Source organism: Lontra canadensis, unplaced genomic scaffold (genome assembly GCF_010015895.1).
Source record: "Lontra canadensis isolate GAN:19392208 unplaced genomic scaffold, GSC_riverotter_1.0 scaffold21, whole genome shotgun sequence".
Taxonomy (NCBI): domain Eukaryota; kingdom Metazoa; phylum Chordata; class Mammalia; order Carnivora; family Mustelidae; genus Lontra; species Lontra canadensis.
In genome coordinates this window covers 22,908,750-22,935,676 of record NW_022631015.1, presented here as the reverse complement: position 1 = coordinate 22,935,676, position 26,927 = coordinate 22,908,750, and the positions used below count along the sequence as shown (strand labels likewise).

Below are 26,927 nucleotides of genomic sequence, written 5' to 3'. Positions count from 1 at the left end.
GCTCTTGGACGCACACAGCCCTCGAGTATTGTCAGGAGGACGATCTTGAGCGTTAGTCAAATACCTGCATTCTGCAGGGGAAGACGGGAAGGGGCACGGAGGTAACATACTGATGCTAACTCCACAGTTCGTGAATCTGTATGAGGCCTTTGATCGAGAACAGAGCCTCTCTCATAATGTTTCTTACCCTTTTCACTAACTCTACAGTGACTCCGGTACTTAGTTACATAGTTACAGAGAGGTTATTTGTGTTTTTATTACAGTTGTTACCAAACTTGTACCACGTCGGTGGCGCGTCCTGGGCGGGGGCCAGCGGCTTGTCGTCCGGTCCCATTCAAGAAACTCTGGAGTCAATGGCTGGAGAAGTGACAAGAGTCGTAGATGAGCAACTGAAGGTGTGTGCAGTTCCATTATTTTGGAGCGGGAAATAGCTAGGACAGCTGTGTGTGACGGCATTTCTTACCGTAGCGACTTCTGTGGTCGTGATTTGTATGTGTGTGCTCACCTACCCCACAGGCACTGGTAGTAACACTGGATCTGTCTGAACTCTGTGTATAAATGTGGGAGTCACTTCTTACCTAATGAGAGTGAGTCAAACCTAGACAATTGATACTTTTGATGGAAAATCTCTAAATGCACTTTATAAGGTGCCATTGATAAGCGAATGATGGATTTCCACTTACGAGGCAGGAAGAGAAGGCTGTTCTAGGGAAGAAATATCTTGTGGCATCACATCTGATTAGAGAATGGCCCGGAGGACGGAAGCCCCGTTGACGGTTCCCAGAAGCTGCTGCTACGGAGGGCCTCCCGCTGGGTGAGTGGGTAACGGTCCTCATGAGAAGCTGGTTGAAAGACAAGGACAGGGATTTAGATGAAGCAACAAGGCACCCGAAGTAGCAGAGACTCATCCACAGGCTCCCTGGCTGGGGAGGAAAAGAAATTCTCTGAAATGTAACCTGAGACTAGATTTTTCTTAAGGTTACTTCAAAACACAGCTACACAGAGAAACTGTACCCGCGGAAGGTGGTCCTCATTTCTGCTCTGCCTGTTCAAGGATGTCTTAAAAAACCGTGTCTCAATTTCTATAATTATTTGGTCGGTTTTCTCCTGAGAATGAGGTTGCTTCAGCTCATGGGGATTGGATGTGGGGACTCAGTAATAACTTCACAACATGATAATTACTCTGCTTGTAAATTAAATTAATGAAGGAGAAAATGTTGTGGATTATTTAGGAGTTTAAGCCCCTCTTATCTTCCTGGGCATGTAATGCAGAGAGAGACTTGAGTGAGTCGTCTTTCTTTCATTTAATGTAGGTGTTTTGCATCCATTCTGAGTAAAGACAGAGGGGCAGAAGGAGGACAGGCCGGTCGGTACGGAGTTCCGCCAGCTCATTTGTTACCTAATGGCACTTGTTTCATCCTCCATGAAGGATACAGCATGTAGGAAGGAAACTATCTTCGTTGCTATTTATTTTTTACTTTAAAACGGAAACTTAGTCTGTGAAGCACTTAAATAATACTAACAACTGTGAAAGAAAGGGAAGGGAAAAAATCACTTGAAATCCCAGGGATAGCATCCTTCTTAATATTTTAGTGAATTCCCAAATGTTCTGTGTCCGTACGCACGATTGTACGTATACATGTGGTTAGACTATAGTGCTTTTTGGATTCGGTACAACGGCATGAGTACAATTCCAGATAAGTGAAAAATCACCATTATTTTCATGGCTACATTGTAGTTCATTGTCTGGATCTACAGTGTGTTTGGAAACCTCCACTCACCTGTGCGTGTCTCGCCTTTGCTTTCATTCCAAATGACACTTCGGTCACCAGATGTGTGAGACTTCTCCCCCGACTGAGTGGCTCTCAGGGACACCAGCTAGGTGTCCGACAACTTCATTCTATTCTAACACTATCTCCCTGGGGAGGGTTCAGACCCCCCCCCCCCTCAGGTGGAGAGTTCAGTCTCACAGGACTGCCCCCCACCACCACTTCAGACACCAAGGTCAAGTCTAGGTTGCCACCTGTGTTTCTGACTGACGGGCTGTGTCATTAAGTCAGAGGTTCCCGCGACACCTACGACATCCTGCTCAGGTGCGACTGATTGACTAGAGCAGCTCACAGAACTCAAGGAAACGCGCTGACCACTTTGTGAAAGGATATGATAAAGGGTGCAGACGAACACTCCAAGGGAAGAGGTGTACCGGGCAAGGTCGTCGGGGGGCGGGGGTGGCTACCCGTCCTGGAGCGCCCCTTCCCCCACACCTCCAGGTCTTCACCACTCTGCACACTCTCTGAAAGTGTACTTTTCAGGTTTTTATGGAGGCTTCATCACGTAGTCTTGACTGATTGTTAGCTTCACCTTCAGCCCTTCTTCCTTCTCAAGACACTGGGGAGCAGGGCTGAAAATTCCAACCTTCTGAGTGTGGTGTTTGGTCTCTCGTTGACCAGTCCCCAACCAGGAACCATTCAGAAGCCCACCCTGTGTCACCTCATTAGAACGGACACTCCTAGCCTCCAGGATATTATGAGGGTTTTAGGAGCCTAGGTCAGGAATCAGGGTCACAGGCCAAATTTTAGAACTGAAGATGCTTCTAGTGTTTTCTCTCAGGAAATTGCAAGGGTTTCAGGAGCTCTGTGCCAGGAACTGGGGCCGGAGAGCAGTATACATATTTTCTGTTATCTCACAACCACCATTATTTATGGTCTGATTTCTAATTAATCCAGGTAGGGTAAATGCCAGTAACTGGTCCGTTTCCAGGTCAGATGGGACTTTTTATACTTTCATCTACATCTGCAGACCGTGTTCCCACTGCCACACACCCACCCCCAACACTACTGTAGTCTTCTGTTCCTATTTGTCAGGATAGAGGAGTAGAAAAATCTTATTTGGTCTTTGTTTTGTTTTGTTTTGTTTTGTTTTAAATAGTATAAGTCAGGTAATTTTATTATCTATTGGTTTTTCTTCTTTTCTAAATTGTATATTTGTATCTATCATCTAATGTTTTCCTCTAAAGTCTCTGTGAGCACTCCTCACGTACTGAGAATTGGCTGGTGTTGAAGTTGGTGTGAAACATCTGGGGCTCTTCCCGCGCAGTCGTGGAGGCCCGTGTGGAGAAAAGGGCCAGAAACTGTGAGTCGTTTGGAACGCTGAGCCCCCTGCGTGGAGAGAAGCTGTTCTGCAGAATCCCACAGTCCTAAGGTGGACTTTATGGGAGTGAGAAATAAAACTTATGTTAAACCAAACCAAAACAAACACCCAAAACCCAAAAAATCAGGGTGGAATATTGCATCAGGAACATCCCTGCCAAACAGCTTCTGACCGTGGAGTCTTCGATCGCACGTTTCCTTCTCCTTCTCCGCGCACCGAGGGGTTCTAGTTGACTTGCCCCTCGTTCTTGGAAGGGAGTAGAAGGCGGAGGTCTGAAGCAAAAGGCTTTTGAGTTGTTCAAAGCCCACACTAGTGTCAGTCTATTTAGGACCCAAAATATTTTTCTGTAAATAGACATTCCCCACATTTTTTTGAGGCTGGCCTTTCTGACCCCTTGTCAGTATCAGCCATGTTCTCCATCAACACTTCCTTATTTGCAGACCTCAGAGCCTGCTTCTCTCTGTTCTCATGGCTCTTGGAGGTCCCCGACTCCTCCTTGGCCCGTTTTTGTAGTCCCCACTCGCTTGTTTTCTTTACTCTCAGTCCTTTTGAGTTCCAAGTTCCTTTCCCTTTGGGAATGTCTGGCAGGAATCATTGCAAATCTTCAATCACAGCTTCTTAATTAAATGCTACTCATTAATTTCCTTGGAACTGGGAACAATAGACTTCTTTCAACAGACTATAGGCAGCTCACGTCTTCTCTGTTTCCTTCCAATTTACTAACAAGTGGACATCATTTTACTATTTAAACAAAAAAATCCCCATTTGTCTATTTTTTAAGATTTTATTTATTTATTTGAGAAAGAGCAGGGGGAGGAACAGAGAGAGAGGGGGACAGGCGACCCTGTGCTGAGCACAGAGCATGAGGTGGGGCTTGATCTCATGACCCTGAGATCATGAGCTAAGCCCAAATCAAGAGCTGGACAGTCAAATGACTGAGCCACCGAGGCACCCTACCCATTTGTGTATTTATATAGCCTTTCAAGATCTTGATTTTCTTAAAATGATGTAGGAAAAAATGTTTCATTATAATCCATATTGACTTTCTCACTAAACCACAATGGTCCTTATTTACTTCACTACTAGTATCTACTTAGCTTTAAAAAAAAAGCCCTTTCGCTATTTCCCAGGTTCTTTAAAATTAGTATGTTGCACTAGCAGAAGCTAAAGTGGGTGGATTATTTCATAAAAATTAAATTTTATTACAGTGATTTTTTTAAAAAAATGGGACAAGTAGGCCTGAGGTTGTGTCCTGATCTTGCTGTAAGTCAGCTTTCTTAAGCCACTCAGCTGTGTATCCCCTGTGTCTAGGCACTGTCCTGCATGAAGGTCAGCAGTAAACATTTTGAATATTGGGTAATAAGTTCAAATAGCACTCTGAGACATCTTTCAGAAATATCCTTTCAGAAAAGCAACAGAATGGCCAAGTAAACCAGCCGTCTCAGCAGACTATCTGGAGGAGAAGAAAGCAAATAAATTTGGAGAAATTCCTTCATTGAGAAGAGGTGATATTTTCTCTGGGCTGGTCTGTTTTAGGTGTTTTTAAAAGACAACTCTCTTCCTGTTTTCCCTGTTTTTTTGATCCTAACATTTATTCCTGAAGTAATAGTAGATGAATAAGTGAGATTTGAGTGTTTTAACATAAAAGAAACTTTCATTTTTCCCTTTGGGACTTAAATTTTAGAGTGCTTGTTTTGGCCTTGGAAATTCATGATTTCACTTCCGGCACACCCTGTGAAATACTTCATTGGTCAATTTCAGATTTACTAAGGAAATTAGTCCTGAGGGGTGTTGATGGCATTTTAGCAGGTGTTCACTTGGTTTGGCTAAACGGGTTCTCTGAGTTTTCTTGTTTCCCTATACTTATTTCTTAAAGCAAATGAAAGACATCAGGCACTTGAGTGCAGAAGTTGTGTTTGCTGGTGGTAGATGGCAGCAAGTATTGGCTCACAGCAGAATACGGGGGTATAGCTGCCATGTTAAGGATATTCATCCAACTTACTTTACAAATACTATGTAAGCCTTCTGAGTATTGTTAGTTATTTTTACAGTTAGGAGATACCGTCCTAACTAGCATTGGGGAGATACAGGCAAAGTGAAATCTGATGATCGCATTTCCAGTGCATTGCCTGTTCAACTCAAACTGTCTGAAGGTAGGATAACGTACACTAACAAAAGGAAGACTGCGTAAGAAAAGTTAAGAAACACGGTTAGAGTGAGAAAGTGTACCATAAGCCTAGTTTAGATTTCCAGAAGGAAAGGGAGAACAGCAAAAAGTAACAGTTGAGGAGATGAGGGCTGAGGATTTCAGGCACTGATGACCAGAATCTTTCAATTCAGAAAGTCTGGTGAAACCCGTGTCCGATAGATAAAAGCAAATCCATTGTCTAGAATCACATAACAGGAAATGAAAAGCACTGAGAACAAAGAGTGCATTGCAAGGAGCCAGAGGGAGGGGAAAACCATAATACTTAAAAAAGACCAATACTGAGACCGACAAGACAGCTCCCAAATCAACAGTGGGTGGAATCCAAAGACAATGAAAAGGATATCTTCATGCTTCTGAGAGAACATGGAGTATAAACCAAGAACGATATATCCAATAAAACCTAATTTTTAAGAATAAAAGTGAAATGAGAACATTTTCATCCAAACAAAAACTGAGATGTTTACTCTAACTAGACTATAGTAAATAAACACCTGAAGGATATACTTTGGGGCACCTGGGTGGCTCAGTCAGTTGAGTGTCCGACTTTTGATTTCGGCTCAGGTTGTGATCTCAGCGTAATGAGATCGAGCCCCACGTTGGGATCCATATTCAGCGGGGAGTCTGAGGATTCTCTCCCTCTGCCCCTTTCCCCCTCTCTCTCTCACTGTCTCTCTAAAATAAATAAATCTTTTTAAAAAAAAACATATACTTTGGGACAAAGGAAAAATTATCAGAGAGAGTCTGAGATGCCAGAAAGAATAACAAGCAGGGCAAATGCCGAGTGTGGGCAAAGAGAAACACTGAGTATAATCAGTAGTGTTAATGCCCCATTTGTGCTATAAAATTAAGAAGAAATAAAGTATTAGAAGCGAGTAGTTAAGTCAATAAGGAATGAGGAAAACCAGTCTAAGGTCCCAGTCATGGTCTGGAAAAGATTTAAGACATTTGCATTAGACCTGTATCATCCAGTGTAGTCTCTGCTGGCCACTTGTGGTCATTTAAATTTTAGCTCACATCAAATTTTAAAAACTTCCAACTCAGTTCCTCAGTTGCACTGGCCGTGTTTGAAGTGCTCAATAGCTGTGTGTGACTAGTGGCTCCCTGTTGGTCGCTCTGATCATCTCAGGAAGTTCTGTTGGACAGTGTTGCTTGAGACAGGAAGTAGAGTATCCATGTTAAAAGTTCTCGTGTAACCACTGAAACAGAGGCACTGAACAGGGGTTATACTGTATACCTAGAGGGGCATCAGGAAGTATTTGAGATTATTTTGGTTTGTCACAGCCACTGGATTGGGCAGGTGACAATGAACCTAACCATCCTGCAACATAGGATTCAGTCCCACACCAGAGGAATGCTCCTATCCAGATCTAGTGATACAACAGAAGAGGCATCACTGGAAATAAAACAGATCATTGAATGATCCAATTTACCAGAAATATGTAATTTCAAACAGGTATGCGTCTAATCCTATGGGTCCATGTATATTAGAATAAGTGGATACAATTACAAAGAGAAATTGACAAGTTCACTATTATGGTAGAAATCTTTGAAAATGACTACCAGTAATTGGTGAAGTAAATTTAAGTAAAGTAATGATAGAGAATATTGGATGACATAAACAAATGGAAAGCTATCCCATGCTCATAGATTAGTAGAACCAACATTGTTTAAATGTCCATACTACCCAAAGCAATTTACAGATTTAATGCAATCCCCACAAAAATTCCAAAGACATTTTTCACAGAACTAGAACAAATAATCCTAAAATTTGCATGGAACCACAAAACACCCCAGATAGCCAAAACAGTCATCAGAAAGAAGAACAAACCTGGAGGTATTACAATCTCAGATTTCAAGATATACTAAAAATCTATAGAGATCAAAACAGTATGGTACTGGCACAAAAATAGATGCACAGATCAATGGAACAAGATAGAGAGTCCAGAACTAAACCCACACTTTTATGGTCAATTAATCTATGACAAAGGAGGCAAGAATATACAATAGGGAAAAGACAGCCTCTTCAACAAATGGTGCTGAGAAAACTGGACAAACTGCAAAAGAATGAGACTGAACTATTTTCTTACAACACGCATAAAAATCAACTCAAAATGGCTTAAAGACCTACATGTCAAGACCTGAAACCATAAAACTCCTACAAGAAAGCATACACAGCAATTTCTTTGACCAGCCATAGAGACATTTTTCTAGATATGTCTCCTCAGGCAAAAGAAACAAAAGCAAAATTAAACTTTTGGGATTATACCAGAATAAAAAGCTTTTGTACTGCAAAGGAAATGACCAACAAAACAAAAAGGGACTGTACTGAATAGGAAAAGGTATTTGCAAACGATGTTTCTGATAAGGTGTTAATATCCAAAATATGTAAAGAATGTTTACAAGTCAAGGCCAAAAAACAAATAATCTGATTAAAATGGACAGGGCACCTAAATAGATATTTTTTCCAAGAAGACAGACAGATGGCCAGTAGACACATGAAAAGATGCTGGAAAATGCAAATCAAACCTATAATGCAAATCAAATCTTACACCTGACACAAGGCTAAAATAAAAAGACAGGAAGTAAGTATGAGTGAGGATGTGGAGAAAAAGGAACCCTCGTGCACTGTTGATGGGAATATAAACTGTGCAGCCACTATGGAAAACAGTATGGGATTCCTCAAAAGTTAAAAATAGAATTACCATATCATCCAGTAATTCCACTACTGGGTATTTACCCAAAGAAAACAAAAACACTAATTCAAAAAGATACATCCACCCCTATGCTTATTGCAGCATTATTTACAATGGGCAATATATGGAAGCAGCCCAAGTGTCCATCAGGGGATGAATGGATAAAGAAGATGTGATATATGTATACAAGGGAATATTACTCAGCCACAAAAAAGAATAAGATCTTGCCATTTGCAACAATAGGAATGGAGCTAGAGGGTATAATGCTGAGTGAAATAAGTCAATCAGAAAAATACAAATACCATATGATTTTACTCATATTTAGAATTTAAGAAACAAATTGACAGAAATACAAAATAAACAGAAAAACAAAACCTTAAATACAGAGAACAAACTAGTGGTCACGGGGGGGGGGGGTGAAACAGGTGAAGGAAATTAAGAGTACACTTACCTTATTGAGCACTGAGAAATGTATAGAATTGCTGAATCATCATATTGTACACCTGAAACTAATATACTGTTAATTATACTTCAATAGAAAAGATAAAGAGAATAATAATGCATTAAGGAAGTGAACATTTCAGTTTAAGTACTAAAAAAAGAATTTTGGAGCAACAGAATTCTCAGTTCTTTTTTTTTTTTTTTAAGATTTTATTTATTTATTTGGCATACACCACAAGTAGGCAGAGAGGCAGGCAGAGAGAGGAAGGGAAACAGGCTTCCTGCCGAGCAGAGAGCCCGATGTGGGGCCCGATCCCAGGACCCTGGGATCATGACCTGAGCCGAAGGCAGATGCTTTAACCCACTGAGCCACCCAGGTGCCCCACAATTCTCAGTTCTGATCAAGTGGACCAGAATAATATTAGTTCTTTTAAGGATACCTGGACTATCTATGAAAAATACTAAGGAGGTCATAGTGAACATCGCAACAATTTTTTAAAAATCATATTCTCTGATCCCATTTCAAACAAATTAAAACTTAGTAGACAAAGAAAATTTAGGCAAAAATCCAATTGTTTACTGATTTTAAAATTACTTTTATTTATTTATTTGAGAGAGAGTGCACGCATGCATACAAGCAAGGGAGGTGCAGAGGGAGAGAGAACCCTAAACAGGCTCCACACTCAGTGTAGAGCCTGACATGGGGCTCTATCCCGCCACCCTGAGATCATGACCTGAGCAGAAATCAAGAGTAGGACAGCCACCAACTGAGCCACCCCTAAGAATTACTTATAACCCAAAGGTCAAAGGCAAAAATATGATTTAAATAAGAAAATATTCAGAATTAAATGATAAGTTTAATAGTAATATAAGGACCTCTGAACTTCAGCTAAACTAGTACTGGGAGTGAAATACATGGTTCGTAAATGCCAATATCAGAGGTGAGGAAAGGCTGGAAACTAATGAGCTAAAGCTAATAATTAAAAATTAGGAAGGAAGCATCTTGATGCCTACAACTTGCTTTCAAATGATCCAGTGAAAGAGAAAAGCATATGTTGCTAATTATTAGCAATTGCTAAGTTTTAGGAAAAGGATATGAATATTATCTCACTCTTTCAACTTTTCTGTAGGTCTGGATTTTTTTTTAAATAAATTGGGGGGAAAGATACAAATATTTTCTTTAAAATCAGGAAGAAAGCAAAGATGTCTTTTATCATCATTTCTATTCATTTTATTAACGATTGTAGCCAATGCAATATGACAAGCAAAAGAAATGAAAATTATAAGGATTAAGAAGGAAGGAAAATTATTCTGATTTGTACACTTTATGATTTTATGATGGTCTACTTAGAAACCCCAAAAGAATCTGCAGGTACATTGTTAGGATTAGTACTATAAAGTTGCTGGAGCTACACCAATATGTAAAAATTGATTGCATTTCTATATGTCAACAAAAACTAGTTCAAAAATATCATTAGAAATAACTAACCTTTTAAATAGCAACAGAAAAATCTAAGGTACCTAAGAATAAATTTTTAAAAAAAGATGTTTAACACCTGAGTGATGAAAAATTATAAAACTTGACTGAAGGTCTTTCACGAAAGTCTAAAACAAAGTAGAATATGGGTCAGGTTTATGGATAGAAGAGACATCACAGGATGTCAGTTTTTCCCAAACTCATCTATTATTGGATACAATTCAGTAAAATTTCCAGTGGGTTTTTAACAGAACTTGACAACGCTGATTCTGAATATATGGGAAAGCAGTGCTCAAAAAGAGCTCAGGCACTTATGAAGAAAAACAAGATGGTTGACAGTCTTACCCTAGCATATATAAGACGTATCATAATTAGGACAGTAATCAAAAGTAGACAAACCAATGCAACAGAAAGAGAGATTAGGAGAGAAAAGATGGACTGTTTAGTACCCACATTTAGTGAGTCCTTGGGCTTGTAAGATTTTTTGTTTTTTAGAGACTGTTCAAGAAGTGTGCTAAGGCGGCACCTGGGTGGCTCAGTGGGTTAAAGCCTCTGCCTTCGGCTCAGGTCATGATCTCAGTATCCTGAGATCGAGCCCCACATCAGGCTCTCTGATCTGTGGGGAGCCTGCTTCCTCCTCTCTCTGCCTGCCTCTCTGCCTACTTGTGACCTCTGTCTGCAAATAAATAAATAAATAAATCTTAAGGGAAAAAAAAAAAGTGTGCTAGGTCCTGGCAATAAAGGGTAGGATTTCACAATGGCCATCAGGTACAAGTTGTATACCTGCAGTCTGGAGTCTTTAGCTCTTGATGAACTTCTAAAATTACATGCTAAGTTTTATACCAATTTTTCTGGATGAGTGTTCATCAGATTCTCAGAGGGGTTCTTTCACACCCCCAAGTGGTTACAAGGTGCTACATTCTTGACCGTTTTATGACACATTTAATTTCTGAAGTCTCCACTAGATGCTATATGGTTACCAAGGAGTGTCATCAAAGCTTGGGGTGTAGAGGGCTTAAGGGGAGAAGAGCAAGAAAGTCTGTTCAACAAGTAATGCTTGAGCTGAGCTGAGTGTGGAGGAGGACAGACCATTTATTCTGGCTACAGAGGGGGAAAGAAGGGATCCTAGGCCAGGAGAAAGGTGTGTGCAAAGCCTGGGGATGGAGCCTGGGCCATCATGTGGGAAACTTCAACTGTAATTGAATGGGAATAGCTAGAAGGGGAATACAGAAATAGGACAAGAAATGAAACTAGCAAGTTGAGCAGTTACCGGATATTTCAGAGATCTCTATTCTGTGCTAATGAATAATCTTCTGACCTACTTCTGCTTTTGAGGAAGCATGTAGGAGTAAATTTAACATGTTTTTGAGGTAGATATGGTTGGCAGGGTTGAAGACTCTAAAATTTCTGCTCTCATCTGGTACCATCACAATAAAAACTTTGTGAACATGGTGGATTTTGCTGTTGTAGTTACTGTTTAGTGGAGGGTAAGGGGAGGATGAAGTGTGTTACAACTGACCTATTCATGGTAGAAAATGCAGGTGAAACGCTTAGACTGCATTGTATGTACGTATATGTATGTTCTGGATTATGTAGGTGGTTGTACATAAACATTTGATTGAGAATCATTGGAATGTAGGTAGTTATTTGAAACCGTGGGAAGGATGGGTGTTGGAGAACATGGTTTGGTGTGCGGAAGCCATGATACTTGGAAGGAGCTTCTGTTCTAGAATCTGAGCTGGGTGCTGGACACCAAGAAATGGTCAGAGGCTCCATTGTAATTTTTTCTCCCCTTTCTACCAACCCCATGACCAGAATGTCTACTATGGAAGCCTTGGGTACCATTGACCCAGGGGAGCAGGGATGAAAATTGTAAGTTATAAAGAGAGAGGAAAGGGAGGCTCCTCGGAACAATGGGCAGGGGCACTAGAAGAGGGTCCCCGGAGTAGCCAACAGAAGATCTGAGACCCCATCTCACCTGTTCCGTTAACCAGCTAAGTGAGCTCAAGCAAGTCGCTACTCTTCTCCAAGACCCAATTTCCTTAGCTATAAAATGGGCTTATGAAAACCAGCCTTCACTTAGAAGGTTATTATGTGGGTCAAAGGCTACCATGGATGGTATTCTTCGGTGGGATGATATAGTATTCTCGTGTTGGTCAGTGGTGGGCTACAGGGGGTGGTAGGGACTCAGTCCAAAGCCTCTGTTGAATTGAGTGCCAAGGGCAGGCTGAAATTCCTTTGTATAGTGTTGAAGTCATGCAGTTATCAATTTGTAGAGCAGAAAGAGGCCTGAGAAATGAATTTGTAGCGAGAATGCAGAGATCTGCAAAGTTATTCTGAGATAACATTCCACAGAAATTTCATGTCAGGGTCTACACTGGAAGCCAGGCCTCCCTTCTAGGTGTGAGATTCATTCTAGCTGAATTTGCACTGTCATGCAGAAGGAGCCTTTCCGAAAGTCACAAACATATGGATGAACTTAACAGAATCCCAATAGCATGCTGGTTCCTGAGGTGTTTCTGATCAGAGTACTGGCTGCCACACAGTGTTGACCAGAGTCTGTTTATTTGCATGCCAAAGAGGAAAATAATTTGTTTTAAACCGACTTATTTGCATTGCTTGCAGCTTTCTTGAAGTGATTTGTGAAATCAGTAATTAGCGTTATAATAGGGCCAGAGCCACTGTAAAAAGATGAATTGCTTTTGGAAACTTCTCAGGTAGCTGCCTCCTCCCCCTCCTCCCTGGTTTTCCAGAAGATCTTTATACACATCCTGCCGCTTTACTGCTCATCCCGCAGCAGAATGAGGGGTGTTACTAGGGGGTGGGGGCCTGTATGTGAATACGTGAGCTGACAGAGCACAGGACCAGTCTGCCCGTAACAGGCTTCATTCGTCCTTGTTCTCCCGGACTAGCGATGGGATCACTGGCGTCCCTACACTGAGATCTTACTGTTGAAAGTAGCATCCTTGGAAACATTCCTAATATGACCTGTGACGGGCTGAATTTTTATCACGTGCTGGGCACCACGCTGAACACTTCAAGTGTGTAATGTCATTTTATAGTCAGTAATCTCAGGAGGCAAGAACTATTTTATTTGCCATTTTATACAGGAGGAAATTAAAATGGGGAAATCTGCAACAGCCCAGTGTCCCTCCGCGAGGACTCAGATCTCGGTCTCACGCTGGTGCGTTTAGTGCCCTTTTCCACGCTCCCAGCCATGTCCTCCAACTCCCACAAATGGTTTAACTTCCCCCACTCACGTTCTTCAGCTTCAAAATGGTGATCACGTGAAAAGCACCCCCTCCCCCATCTTCGCAGGTGTCAGAAGGATAAAAGGTGCAGAAACATTTTGCAAACTTCAGAGTTTTGATTGTTCTCTGTCAAGTGCCCGCTAAATGTTTTTGTCTTGTCATTCATGCTGTGTCTTGGAACAATTATAACTTTACTGAACATTAAAGCTTTTCTTTTAAAAGCATACATCCGTGGGTTTTTCACCACCTATGTTTTGACAGAGCTGTTGAAGGGTTCGATTTGGGGTTTCTGTGATTTGCAAAATCATGCAAGAGTTCAAGCTTGATACATGTTCCAGGGGTATCTGGCACTTCCTTTTCTAGCAGCAGAGAGAACAGTCCGGTGCTACCGGTAAGTTGGTGTATAAAGGCTTGATACATGTCTTCTTTCGTCTTCTTCCGAGCGCTTTGGTGTTACAAGCAGCCGTCACACGGTGACCCTTCAGATGCCAGCCCAAAGCTCGGCTGGGGCTTCCGGTGATTTGAAGTGATAAATCCAGCGATCAGCCAGCCAGCGCAGGTCCCCCAGGAGCAGCTCAGAATCCTTGGTCATGCTCCGAGACTCTGTGTCCCTGTTCTGGGAGGGCTCAGGGTCTGGTATAACCAGCGCTCGGCTTTCTGCCCTACTCCCATGCTCTGACGTCCCCTCTCCCCCAGCCCCGTGCTCTGACGCCACCTCCCCCCTCCACTGCATTGCGTTACAGGTGTTGCTGGAGTCCATGGTCGACGCTGCCGAGGACCTTTGTCCCAACGTGATGAAGAAAGCCCACATTCGACAAGATTTGATTCACGCCAGCACCGAAAAGATTTCCATTCCACGGACCTTTGTGAAAAATGTCCTGTTGGAGCAGTCTGGAATCGATATCCTCAACAAAATTAGGTAGGTTTATGACGATAAGAAACCAAGGCTCTGCGGTTGCTGGGAGCGCGGTCGAGGCAGCCAGGGACACTGGTTACTGTCGGCTCTCACCAGGTACGGTGTGTCCGGCATGTCTCAGGGACAGTAATTGTGTATAAACGGAGCTGTGCGTGAACGCCCAGGTTTATACCTTTCCAAAACAAGATGACCACGGGTATGCCTGCCTTACTCAGGAGCCTACGGCTCTCTGCTCTTTTTAAGTGTTTGATTTTTAATGGTGGGGGAGGGGTGTACCTGTTTGTAATCCCTTTCTTCTCCTGAAGCTTATCTTCCACCTTTAAAAATTACTAACTTGACGGGGCGCCTGGGTGGTTCAGTGGGTTAAGCCGCTGCCTTTGGCTCAGGTCATGATCTCCGGGTCCTGGGATCGAGCCCCGCATCAGGCTCTCTGCTCAGCAGGGAGCCTGCTTCCTCCTCTCTCTCTTCCTGCCTCTCTGCCTGCTTGTGATCTCTCTCTGTCAAATAAATAAATAAAATCTTTAAAAAAAAAAAATTACTAACTTGAAGTTTGCTTTCTGCTACTGTGCTGTTCGGAGCAAATGCACAGTCTGGAGATAGGCGAGGAGGCCCACTTGGACCTGGCCCAATTTGCCCCCTGTGTTCTTTGGTGGGTTTGGATACTGGGTACGTGCTGATGCTGCTCTGGTGTGTTGACCTAGATTTGTGCCTGGTAAAGTTTGGAAGATAAACCAAGACATGAATATTGAGAAGCTGTGATCACCAAACAAACTGTCCTCGATTTCCACCTAGAAACTCTGTGGGGTGGGGCAGGGGGTTTGTGGTCTGAATGATGCTCCACGAATTCTCAGTGTTTCTCCACTGGGGAGTCAGAGGGCTAGAAACTAAATTTAGAAATATTTTTAAGTGTCCTCTCTTAACCATTTCTGAATCTCGGTAGGAATACTTTAGTGTAGCAAAAAATAACAACAAAACAAAACAAATCCCAGCTCCTCTCTGAAGAATTGGGAGTTGCGTTAACACAGAATGAATAATGTGTAGCCGAATGAGAACCTATGAGGAAAATGAAATTTAAAATAAGCCAACAATGACTACAATCTAGCTATGGAAAGTAGATCGTGGAACTGCGAGGACTAAGGAATTCTGCAGCGACGGGACAGTCTTGGGTCTAGGGTGCAGCTATCCCGTGTGTATGTTGGGGTCTCTAAAAATAAAAAACTCTAGGGTCAACTCAACTGAACAGTAAGACTTGAGCAATGAAAGGACTTTTCGAAGATTTACAGGACCCCATAGACCAATGATTTTATTGACTTGAGCCCAGACTAGGTATGCTTAGTATTTCTACAACCCGTAGTTAGGATTTTTATTGAAGCCCCTGAAGTATTAAGGAAGAAAAAAATTCATTGGCTACCATCCTTCTGTCCTACTGGATTGAATTACCAATAGATGACACTCTGACACCTTTACTGGAGTCCCAAATTCTGTCTGATACGGTCCCTTCTTTTGAAGATGGGCTCATTCTGGAAAGTGACCAGCAGGTTAGAATTCCTTGTGTCAGGGAATCACTTCTATGTTCATGGACTCCTTGCTCAGCTTTTTATAATGCGGTACTCATGTGGAATGAAAATACAAACGCCCTCACCTGTGTATACGTCCAGGCACAGCTGTGCCCACGCAGGTTCAGTGGAATCATTTCCTCTCAGGGTCTGCAGTTTGGGAGTTCAATAAGGAAGCACATTATTCAGTAACAAAATGATAGAACAATCCTGAAACTTTTTTTTTTTTTAGTGCATTTTAAAGGATCTTTTTTCGTGCTACAGTTTGAAACAGATAAGCCACCCCTCCCCAACTCAGATGGAAGGGGGGAGAGAAAGAGAGAAATAAATGACTGGTTCTATAGTTTTATGGGGAAGAAAATTCCCAAACATGCCTAAAAAAATGAGAGGAAGTACCAGTCAAAATTAGATTCACAGTCCCCCTCCTCTCCTAAACCACCCCTCCTGCCCCAGGTTTTCTGTGGGACCCAGTAATCTGTATTTTTAATAAGACCCAGGTGAGGGGCCTGGGTGGCTCCATTGGTTGGGTCACTGCCTTTGGCTTGGGTCATGATCCTGGAGACGTGGGAATGAGTCCCGCATTGGCCTCCCTGCTCAGTGGGGAGGCGGCTTCTCCCTCTGATGCTTCTTGTTCTCATGCTCACTCGCTCTCTCTCACATTCTTTCTCTCTCTCTCAAATAAGTTAATTAAAAAAAAAAAAAAAAAAAGACCCAGGTGACTCTTACCAGCAGACACCTCTGGGAAATAATAAAGTATTAGATAAGCCCAATAGCTCCCAAGACCTTGTTTCAGAGACAGGAATGAAAGAAATGCTGTTTTTTCTTTAGCCTAGGAAAATTTCTAATGTAGACATCAAAGACTTAGTGCCTCCGTTTTTCCCCCGCCATCCGAAATCTGCCTTGGCAGAAAAAATTCTCAATGCAAATTACTGCCTTCAGGTTAGAAAGGTTTTTCCCTGTTCCACAAACAGACTTTCAACCTTAGCTTTAGGGCTAAATAATTTTATTTTGATTACTCTTTTCCCTGCTCTAAAAACTTTAATAATTCTTGACTTCAAAAGCAGACTGAACTCACCAGGCGATGTGGGAGCATGGGTCTGTCTCTCTCCAGAACACTCACCTTCAGCTGTGTCATGTGTTCGTGTCCGTTTATGCGTACGTGCATTTCGGTAGCATTATTCAGACTAAAGACAACAGGTAGAATTTGAATTCTTGGGAATACCAGATCACTAAAATGCAGACTGAAGTACCAGCTTTCTGACGGAGACCCTCGTGGCTTGTTTATTAGTGAAAACCCTAAAACTAACTAGTGGGTTACTTTGTGTCGAGTGCATGCCTTCTTAAGGTCAGACGAGGGACACTGAAGGTACATGTTTGGTAACCTGTTCATAAAAGGCAAGAGAGTGGTGAATTTGTTAACAGTTGAAGTAAGACGGGGAGTATGGCAGAAGCAGCTCAGTGTGGTACCACCGGATTGGTAAAAAGCTTTGTATTTTTTTTTTTTTTAAGGCAGGGGACATGCGTATTAAAGTAATAACCCAAATTTAACAATCAGACTAGACTTTCTTATTTTCTCCAGCCCAGGTTTGTTTTCCTTTATGTCGAGGGAGGAATCGTTCCTCCCCACACGGTACATCTGGTTCCCATTCAGTTTTTCTTTATCCAGATGGTTCTCATTTATGCCCCTACATCTTGAGTTCTGAGATGGCAGAGACAGGTTGACATTGGCCAAGCAGGTCTGTTACGTGTGTGTTTATGGTGGCGTTTAAGGCTCATCTTTGGAAATCCTTAGCCCTGTGCAAATGTTTGATATTCCGTTTTCAAAGACAAAAGCGGAATCACAGTTGACCTTCTCGACATAGCATCAGGGGTGGGTGACATTTTTTCTTTGCACAAATTAAAATGCTACTGCGTCCTTTTGCCTTTCACGTAGTGAGGTGAAGCTGACAGTGGCCTCCTTCCTGTCCGATCGGATTGTGGACGAAATCCTGGATGCGCTGTCACACTGCCATCACAAACTGGTGAGTGCTGTGCCCAACTGGAGTGGGACTTCCGGCTGGGGTCTGCTGTGACGCCGGACAGCCTCCCGGTTGGGGAGGCAGCTTCTTTCCCACATCTTACTCCTCTGCAGCTTTCTGGGCCATGATCCTACTTTTCCTTTCTGACATTGCTTCCAGACGATTCTAGAACATGTTAGAATCTCTCCAGAGGGAATGGAAGGGCAAGGAAAAGTGATGGTATTGAGAAATTTTGTCGTGTGTTTATAACGCAGATCAAAGTTTTGCTAAGAAATATTACTGAGACTGAGATCTAAAATTAAGATATTTTAGGTCATTTAACTTTTGTATGCATATTTTGTTGCTCTCCGACTCACATTGGAGAATGGACTATTCCTGAAAACATGGGGTGAGGGGAAGGAGATATGTGGAGTCCAAAGAAAGGCCAGAGTCAAGTGGACACATTCTAGGGATTGGTGGCTGCATGCCCAGCCAGGCCTCTTGGATATAACTGAGGTAAAGAAAGAAATTTCTTTTGTCTAGAGACTGGTTTTATCAAGGTAGAAGACTTCCAATATCACTGCATATATAAAATATATCAGAAATGTCATGTGTTTTCAACTTCAGGAAGTCCCCTGAGGCACCAATGGAGGTTTCATTACTCCTTCTGTCTTATGTCGCAAACATTTTAACAGTGCAATGTGGGTACGGATCTCTCAAGCAAGTCTTAACATTTTCTCCAGAGAAAGATTTCAAGTTAACTGTGCAGGCTGGAAATGTTCGGGATTTATGTCATTGAGTTGTTGGTGACGCCAGCGAACCCCCCAATGAGAAAAACGTAACCACTTCTTCTCCGTGAGGCAGACAACATGACTATTTCAGAAAAATACGTAGGCCGTCCTCTAAAACCGAAAAGGTAGGACAGGTGTCTCCTGCCTGGGAGGAGCTAGAGCTGGCCAACTCACCACCGGGCACCCGTCCCCAACAAGGTCAGGTCAGCAACGAAGAGGAAACACGGAGAAGTTTCTAGAGCAGTCGCAGATGGCCACAAACGCAAACACACGTTATTTCTCCAAAGTTTCATGTTTATTGTATTTTACCAATATGTCGGTGTATGGCAAACCGGAGATATTAAAAACTGGTTCATCACCCCAGAGGTTTTAAGAAGCACTAGTTTCTCACGGCACAGGAAAGAGCTGTGTTAGCTCCCAAGTCAGACTTTTCCTTTTTTTAAATAAGCAGAAACAAAATCAATGGAGCATCCTTTATGGGAACTTGCTCGATAACCCACAGCTTCAGGGTTCCCTCAGAATTCCCCCTTGATATTGAATCAACATGTCTGCCCACGAGCGCCACACTGGATGGCCGAATTGTTCACTTTTTTTCGCATTTGTCTGTCTTTGAAGAATTTACTCAAAAAGTATACTTTTTAAAAAATATTTTTTTAACAATTTAAAATAAAGAATTGGGTGCACTTATGTATTGAACTTTAATATTCTGATTTGGATTGTAAGAGGAGAGGTTAACTGGTGTGTGAGAGGAATAGTATCTAAAAAATGAAGTTTTGTTTTCAAAGACATTCCAATGCCTTAATATATTCCCCAGTTTAAGTTTAGAAGCGTAGCCAGAGGTTCACAGTATTGTCAACTGGTTCTCGTCATTTCCGAAGAATTAAATCAAAGTTCCTGGTGATGAATCAGCCTGCCACTCGAGATTATTAATGTCAGCCCCGTTTATTCTACCTCTTATCGTTAATGTTTTTAGGTTTACCTAAAGCCTAACAGTGGGAATTAATAAATCCTATCACATACAATATTCACTACCTGAAAACAATGAAAGCTGGCCACAATTGCAATTTTGTTAGCGATTTCCTTCCTGTCAGCCCTTTAAAAACAGGAAAGGTTGGAATCATTTTATTTCCCCTAATTAGATACTTCTAATGCACTAGATGGAGAAAGAAGTTATTTCAGAGGAACTGTGAAATAAAATTGATAAAAAAGAACACTCCTTATTTTCTTCTAGACCAAGTGTTCTTGTCATTTACTAAAGGAGGTTTTTTAATTTCTGGCCTAAGACAATCTACCCTCCAAAGGTGCGAAGAGGTAAGTCATTTTAGGGTGAATGCATTAAGCGTTGTCATTGGCCGCAGGCAGATAGAGTCCCTCGCCGCGCCGCCTTGTGGAAGGGTCTCCCAGAGCTCGGCTAACACGCTCTTCCCTTGCCTCTGGTGCTGGCTCTCCTCCACTCTCCCAGGCCGACCATTTCAGCAGACGCGGCAAGACCCTCGCTCAGCCAGAGACCTTAGAGCTCGAGCTGGCGGAGGAGAAGCCGGCAAAGCGCTCGGTGGTTACGGAGGAGGAGCTCACGGAGATGGAGCGTTTGGAAGATCTGGATACTTGTATGGTAAGACGCGTCCTCCAGTGACGCCATCACCCCATCGCCACTGGGCTTTGCTACTGTTTTTTGTTGTTCCTTTTTAAAGCTCTCACCATTACAAACCAGACCCAAACAGAACTCCCCGCCAGAGAGCCTTCTTTCAGAAACGTGTTGCTTACAGAGACAGTTAATGAAGCTAAAGCATCAGGTCCCCGCTAAAGGCTTGTACCTTATTTTGGATTTATAAGTTCATAAAACTTCACTTTATTTTATTTCATCTTATTCTATTCTGTATTCCAGTGCAATTAACATACAGCGTAATTTTAGTTTGGGGTGTACAATACAGTGATTCACCACTTCCCTACATCACCCAGTGCTCAGCACGACAGGCATCTTCCTTCATCCCTGTCCCCATGTCCCCTGTCCCCCACCCCCGCCACCCCCCGTGACCATCAGTGTGCTCTCTAGAATGAAGAAAATCGGTTGGTTTGTCTTCCTTGGTTTGTCTCTCTCTCTTTTTCCTTTGCTCGTTTTTTGGGCGATTTTTTTTGTTGTTTCTTAAAAAGCACCCCCATACCCCCTTCCCAACGAAAAGTTCTGGAAGTTTCAGTGAGCATAAAACCTGGATCTGTGCCTGTGGCTGCAGTGGGAAAAAATTCCTAAGTTCATTAGGAGAAATGGATTATTTAACTTCTGAAGGTCATTTGTGACAAAATATTTTCAATTAACCCATTAAAAAGGTAGGGAGGACTTTCCCCACACACACGAAATATGTAGGACGACAGTTTCTGTCTTGGTCCTATCATTTTTCTCCCCTCTGGTGCTTTTTTCTGTTTTTAATTTACCCAGTTTTGGGGTATCGCCTTAAATTTGCATTTCCGGTTAGTTCTCTTGGCTTCCTATGCTTTAGAGGATGGAAAGTACATCAAGGGCTCACCCAGCAGTAGGCCTTGATTCCTAAGTCACTTTCTGTATTTCACGTCACGTATCCATCTGGCCATGTACCTGGAGTGTTCAGTGTGTTGATATGTATGGGTTTTTTTTTTCCCCTCTGAGGATAATATTACTTAAGTTCCTATTTCATTATTTTAGAATTTATATTACTAATATAGTTACTTCTTACTTTATCATAAGAACAGATGTATGTGCCTCTCAATATTTTTATGTTTCACTAAAATAATTCATGCTTTTAGGAATTCCTCATAACCTGAGAGAGTGCCACTGAGATGGTATCTTGGCTACTTTTTTGCCCAAATGTTTCTACATCAGCTAATAATTCTAGTAATTTTTAGATTCAGCCATTGTCAGGAATGATACTTATTTTCAACTTTCAAAACCAAGGACTTTATGTGCCTGCTATTATTTTTCTAGTCCAGAAGAAAAGATCATGCTTTGAGTAGTTCCGTATTTATAAACCATTGTTATCTGTTAAAGTCTGTGAATAAAATAATATATAATAATATATAATATATATAATAATATATAATAATAAATAAAATAAAATAATTGAGAACCCTCCAGATGAAACCCTATCATATATATACACAAGGAAGCTTACAAAGAAAGCCAAAAATACAGGGGCGCCTGGGTGGCTCAGTGGGTTAAAGCCTCTGCCTTCGGCTCAGGTCTTGATCCCAGGGTCCTGAGATGGAGCCCCGCATCGGGCTCTCTGCTCAGCAGGGAGCCTGCTTCCCTTCCTCTCTCTGCCTACCTGTGATCTCTTTCTGTCAAATAAATAAATAAAATCTTTAAAAAAAAAAAAAAAGAAAGAAAGAAAGCCAAAAATACATTCCTAGATTTCAAAGACCATTCTAGTATAGCAAAAGATGACAAATAATTTGTTATGTAACTCTGTAAACTTACAAGTGTATTTGGTCTATATCTGGGAATTATCAAGTTTTTTACTAACTTGTCTAGTATATTATAAAATGTAGCTTTAGTATTTTTTTTTTTTACCTTGTTTGCATCTTGAGGCAATGGAAGTTAACATAGGGTAACTATTCCTGGAAGGTCTTAGGCTAACCCTAAAAGAAAATAAGTGTGTTGTAGAAAATAAATATGAATTAAAAATTCAAAATTAACTCTGTATGTCACATTTCCTGCCAGAATTATTCAGAGCTGGGAAGGAATAAAGAAAACGTGAGCTAGTAAGATGTATTTTGTTGCATTTGGGTAAGTTGTGTGGTTTAGGATGAGAGTGTGTTGGCTAAGAAAGACTGACTTAGCTACTGTAAGGATGGTGTTTCATTGTGTCAACTTTGTTTTTGTTTAATTCTCTTTGGTTTTGTCATGTGAAAGAAAAAGGTGGTTGTTCTTAAGGTGGGTGGAGTGAGAGGAGTGGAATAATTTCTTTAAATTTATTTATTAAAGATTTTATTTATTTGACAGACAGAGATCACAAGTAGGCAGAGAGGCAGGCAGAGAGAGAGGAGGAAGCAGGCTCCCCACTGAACAGAGAGCCCGATGCAGGGCTCGATCCCAGGACCCTGAGATCATGACCTGAGCGGAAGGCAGAGGCTCAACCCACTGAGTCACCCAGGTGCCCCTAAATTTATTTTTTATTAAGATGCAATCAACAGGGCGCCTGGGTGGCTCAGTGGGTTAAAGCCTCTGCCTTCGGCTCAGGTTATGATCTCAGGGTCCTGGGATCGAGGCCCGCATCGGGCTCTCTGCTCAGCAGGGAGCCTGCTTCCTCCTCTCTCTGCCTACTTGTGATCTCTCTCTCTCTCTCTCTGTCAAATAAATAAATAAAATCTTAAAAAAAAAAAAAAGATGCAATCAACATATAATACTCTTAAGTTTTATTTTTAATTTTTATTTTCTTAAAGATTTATTAGGGAGAGAGTACACATGAGCTGGGGAAGGGGCAGAGAGAAAGAGAATCTTAAGCAGGCTCCCCGCCCAGTGCGGATCACTGGGCTCCATCCCAGGACCCTGAGACAAAATCAAGAGTCCGACAACCGACTGAGTCACCCAGGCTCCCCTTTTCTTATTTGTTTTTGAAGTAAACTCTACACCCAATGTGGGTCTCAAACTCACAACCTCTGAGATCAGGAGTTTCAGGCTCTATTGATAGAGCCTGCCAGACATCCCAACATTGTTTTACTTTGAGGTGTATGACATAATGATTTGATATATGTATATATTGTAAAAGGATGACCACAGTAAGTTAACATCTGTACACATAGTTACAGATTTTTTTGTACCTGGTGGTAGCTTTTATTATCTCCTCTTGGCAACTCTCCAATAGGCAGTAGGGTACTAACTCTACCTACAGGGGCATACATTATATCCCTCGGACTTGTTTATCAGACAGCTAGAAGTCTGTACCTTTCTTTAAAATGCAGATGCATTTGGCTTATATTTTAAAATGGAGGACCAGAGGGCAAAACCACGCTTCAGGAATGCCCAGCCCGGAGTGGCTTCCGTTTTGTAAGAATGTTCCTGTCGCCGTGACACAGAGGAAACAGGACTAGACCAAGGTCTCTCAGAGCCATGCTCTGACAGTGGCCCAAGTTAGAAGGGCTGTCCTTTCCTGGCCCCGACTGCCACTCCTGACATGAGCACCTGTTGCATCACGGGACGGAGCAGGGCGGAAGGCGTTGAGGGGGGTGACCTGAGAAACACAGGACAGAGCTCTCTACAGAAACCCAAATACACGGGCAGAATTTTTAAGTCATGAAAATTGCTTTGGTCTGTTCCAGTGAATGCTTTAATCATTGTTTGAAGAGGCTAATGACTTGTGAAGTAGCGGAAAGCCGAGCTGAGTTTGCTGTCAGTTTAATGAGCAGAAACATCCGTGCGTCCACAGTGTGTGTGTGAGTGCGTTTCGGCTGCGAGGATGTTCTCGATACCCTCCGCCCACCGTCATCCTCAGCCACCCGCAGACAGCACATTACGCACCACGACGGCTCCCTTGAGGGCAGGGCTCTCGCCTAAAGAAAATCAATTTTCTGGGCTCTGGGCTTCTTACCCTAAGCCAGTGGCACAAATTCAGAGCGAATTTGAAAGGGAGAGAGGATTCGTCTCACCTTTTAAAACTACCCGCCCTGCCGCCGCCTTTCGTGATCAGAGTGGCAAATCATTTGTGTTTCTCATTGACGTCTGTCACCAGATTCGTGCTGTGGTCCTCACGTGGGGCCATTTTAAAAGGGTTTGAAGAACAGCTTTCCAAGGCAGAGACATTGAATTTGTTTTGGTTTTCTAAATGAGCCTGTGCCTATTCCTTGGCAACATTTCTGGCTTAAGTGATCCAGGAAGATAGGACACAAGGTTAACTGCTGTGTGGAAGATTCCCAGAAGGCCAAGAGCATCCGTGCCTGCAGACAAGCTTTCCCATGTGGAATCGTGAAGCCCCGCTGGGGAGGACTTGTGCCCCACACACAGCAGAGCCCTGGCAAGCGTGGGGATGTAACTTTGCTCTTCCCTGAAATGTTGGTTGAGAGCCCAGAGCCCGTGACACTTTCCCTAGGGCATACCAAAGTAACTTGGACTCCTCCAACCTTCTCCTTAGAGATTCTACTTATAGACTCAGGATCCTGGCATTTTTTTTGCCTGTGATGTTCATGACATCTGCTAAATCTATTTTTGAACATTTCTTTAACAAACTTAGTAGGCAGTCTGGGCGGCTCTTTTTTTCCCTACCCCTAGATAATCTTATCATGTTTCTTCCATGTCTCCCTGGTCCAAAAGTCAATCCCATTTCGGTCCTTATGTCTCTGTAAGGAACCACACTATAATCACACTAAGGAAGGTTTAGCACCATAAATGAGGGGTAGAAATTCGTATTGGTTGAGTTCAGTGGTTGCCTTTTTGGAAACGGAAACAACCTATATGACTGATTTCTTAAACTTACTGTCTAAGTGAGGGCTGAAGTTAGGGTGACTGATGAGTGGTTTGACGCCCGAGACCTTCTCGTCAGCCTTAACTTCATGATTGTTGAAGGAAAAGGCAGTTTTCTTCAAATAAAAAGGCAGAGTTACAAAACTGTCTTCAGTCAAATAATTATCTCTTTTTCTTTTCGCTAGAAAGAAGCAAAGAAGTTATCTAGTTGAAGTGATGGCTGTCGTGGTGGGGCGGGGAGGGGGCAGAAAGAACAAGAACTATTAGAATAAGCTGCAGACTTTTTCCAGCCTGGGTCCACTCTCCTAGCCCCAGAGATTGATGTCAGTTCACTCCAGATGGAAAATCAGATGACTTCCGAAGTCCCCTTGTTCGTTTATCTAACACTTGGGTGTGGTCCCCGTGATGTGCTAGGCACTGTTCTGAGCTCTGAATAAAAAGGAACCAATTCAGTCATTTCAACCACCTCAATAATTTCTTGTGTCTAACAAATGGGGAAACTGAGGCATAGGAAAGCTAAGTAACTTGCTCAAGTGACCTTGAACAAAGGCAGGCAGTTCGGTACTATAGTCTACGTGTTCAACCAGTATGTGGCTGTCCTGTATGGTGGATTTCTTACTTCCAGAATTAAAGCTTCAGTTAGATTTAATTAGTCTTGCATTGCTTTGTGTAACCTATCTGCTTACTAATTCCAGACTAAATTGCTATGTAACCAGGAACACAAGTGAAGGATGTGTGCCCAAGAACCCTAATGTAAGCCCGCAGGTTTGACACGTGACCGGAAACCGCTGTGTCAAAAAATCTGACACACTCAGTTGTTCAAAATGAATCTACCCACTTCGGGTTTACCTGGACCATTCCTTGCCTTTCCATGTGTTATTCTGTTGCCGATAATGATTAATTAACTTGCTCAATGCTTATAATCTCAGCACCCATGCCTTCTGTGTCACGCTGAGACGCGTATTTCCTTTGCTGCGTGACTGTCCGCAGACCATCTGTTCCTTCCCTGCGAGCAGGTGCTCTTAGGAGACCAGTATTCCCAGCTGTCTCTTTCAGCTTCACTTTGTCATTGGCCTTTGGAGTATCGGGGGGTGCGGTTCACATTCTACTGATGAGTTACTTCTCAGTATTTAATTGATCGCTATATATAGTTTATCACCTTTAAAAAAAAATCCCAGAAGCTCAGGGTTTAGGATCGTGTGCCAAGTGGGTGAAGAGCCGGGGTCTGCTTCGTAGCATAACTAGCTCACTAATTGTATGTAATACTTTCAATTATTTTAATGAGTGTCATTCCCATTTGAAATCAAAAGATACTCATGCAGAGAAGCCGTTCATCTACTTACTGCTGTTTCCCAGGAAAAGAATTTTAAAAGGCTTGAATTATTATCAAGTACATCTTATGAATCCTTATTTCAATGACAAAATAATAATTATTTTCCCTTAACAAATTCAGTGTTGAATTTTAATATATAATTTTTAAGCTTTTTTTAAAGATTTTATTTATTTGAGAAAGAGAGCACAAGAAACGTGGGGTTTCAAAGCAACCTATGGAAACCTCTTGATTTCCAAATATTAATTTTCACAACTATAGTACAGTCTGTATAGTGCAGCTAGAATGGGTGTTGTATGTTCCTTGAAGTTTCTAGTGATTCCTATGGCAGTCCTTTGTGGAAATGCCAATGGCACCCACAAGTCCCCAGAGAGGTCACCATTCCCTGACAACTGACAGTTACCTTAATCTTTTAATTTTTGACTGACACCAGTACTATTTGCAGAGGCCTTATTCCAGGGAGCTCCCTAGAGATCTGCCCCCAAAACCTTTTTTAGAAAGCCTAATACACAACAGTGACCACCCTCAGGAGCCCCCAAGGGACAAAGGAGACCCCATGGGAAATCCCTATGACATCCCATTTTTATAGTCATCCCTGTTCGTTTTCCTGGCCTGTGATGGAACGGCTGCACTTCTCCCAGTATGAAACAGACTCCTGAGGAGGAACACGGGGAGGACTTAACTAAATC

The 26,927-nt window shown here is 42.2% G+C and overlaps 1 protein-coding gene across 8 annotated transcripts in view; it reads left to right on the top strand.

Annotated features, from left to right (window-relative positions):
* The window catches only part of CARMIL1 (capping protein regulator and myosin 1 linker 1), a 297,839-nt gene that overhangs the window by 221,422 nt on the left and 49,490 nt on the right, over positions 1 to 26,927 (top strand). For all 8 annotated transcript variants that reach the window (XM_032861665.1, XM_032861664.1, XM_032861663.1 and 5 more), the window contains 4 exons: positions 264 to 395; positions 13,965 to 14,140; positions 17,627 to 17,714; positions 19,944 to 20,093. In XM_032861665.1, the coding sequence (XP_032717556.1) occupies positions 264 to 395; positions 13,965 to 14,140; positions 17,627 to 17,714; positions 19,944 to 20,093 (546 nt within the window). The remainder of the gene's footprint in view (positions 1 to 263; positions 396 to 13,964; positions 14,141 to 17,626; positions 17,715 to 19,943; positions 20,094 to 26,927) is intronic.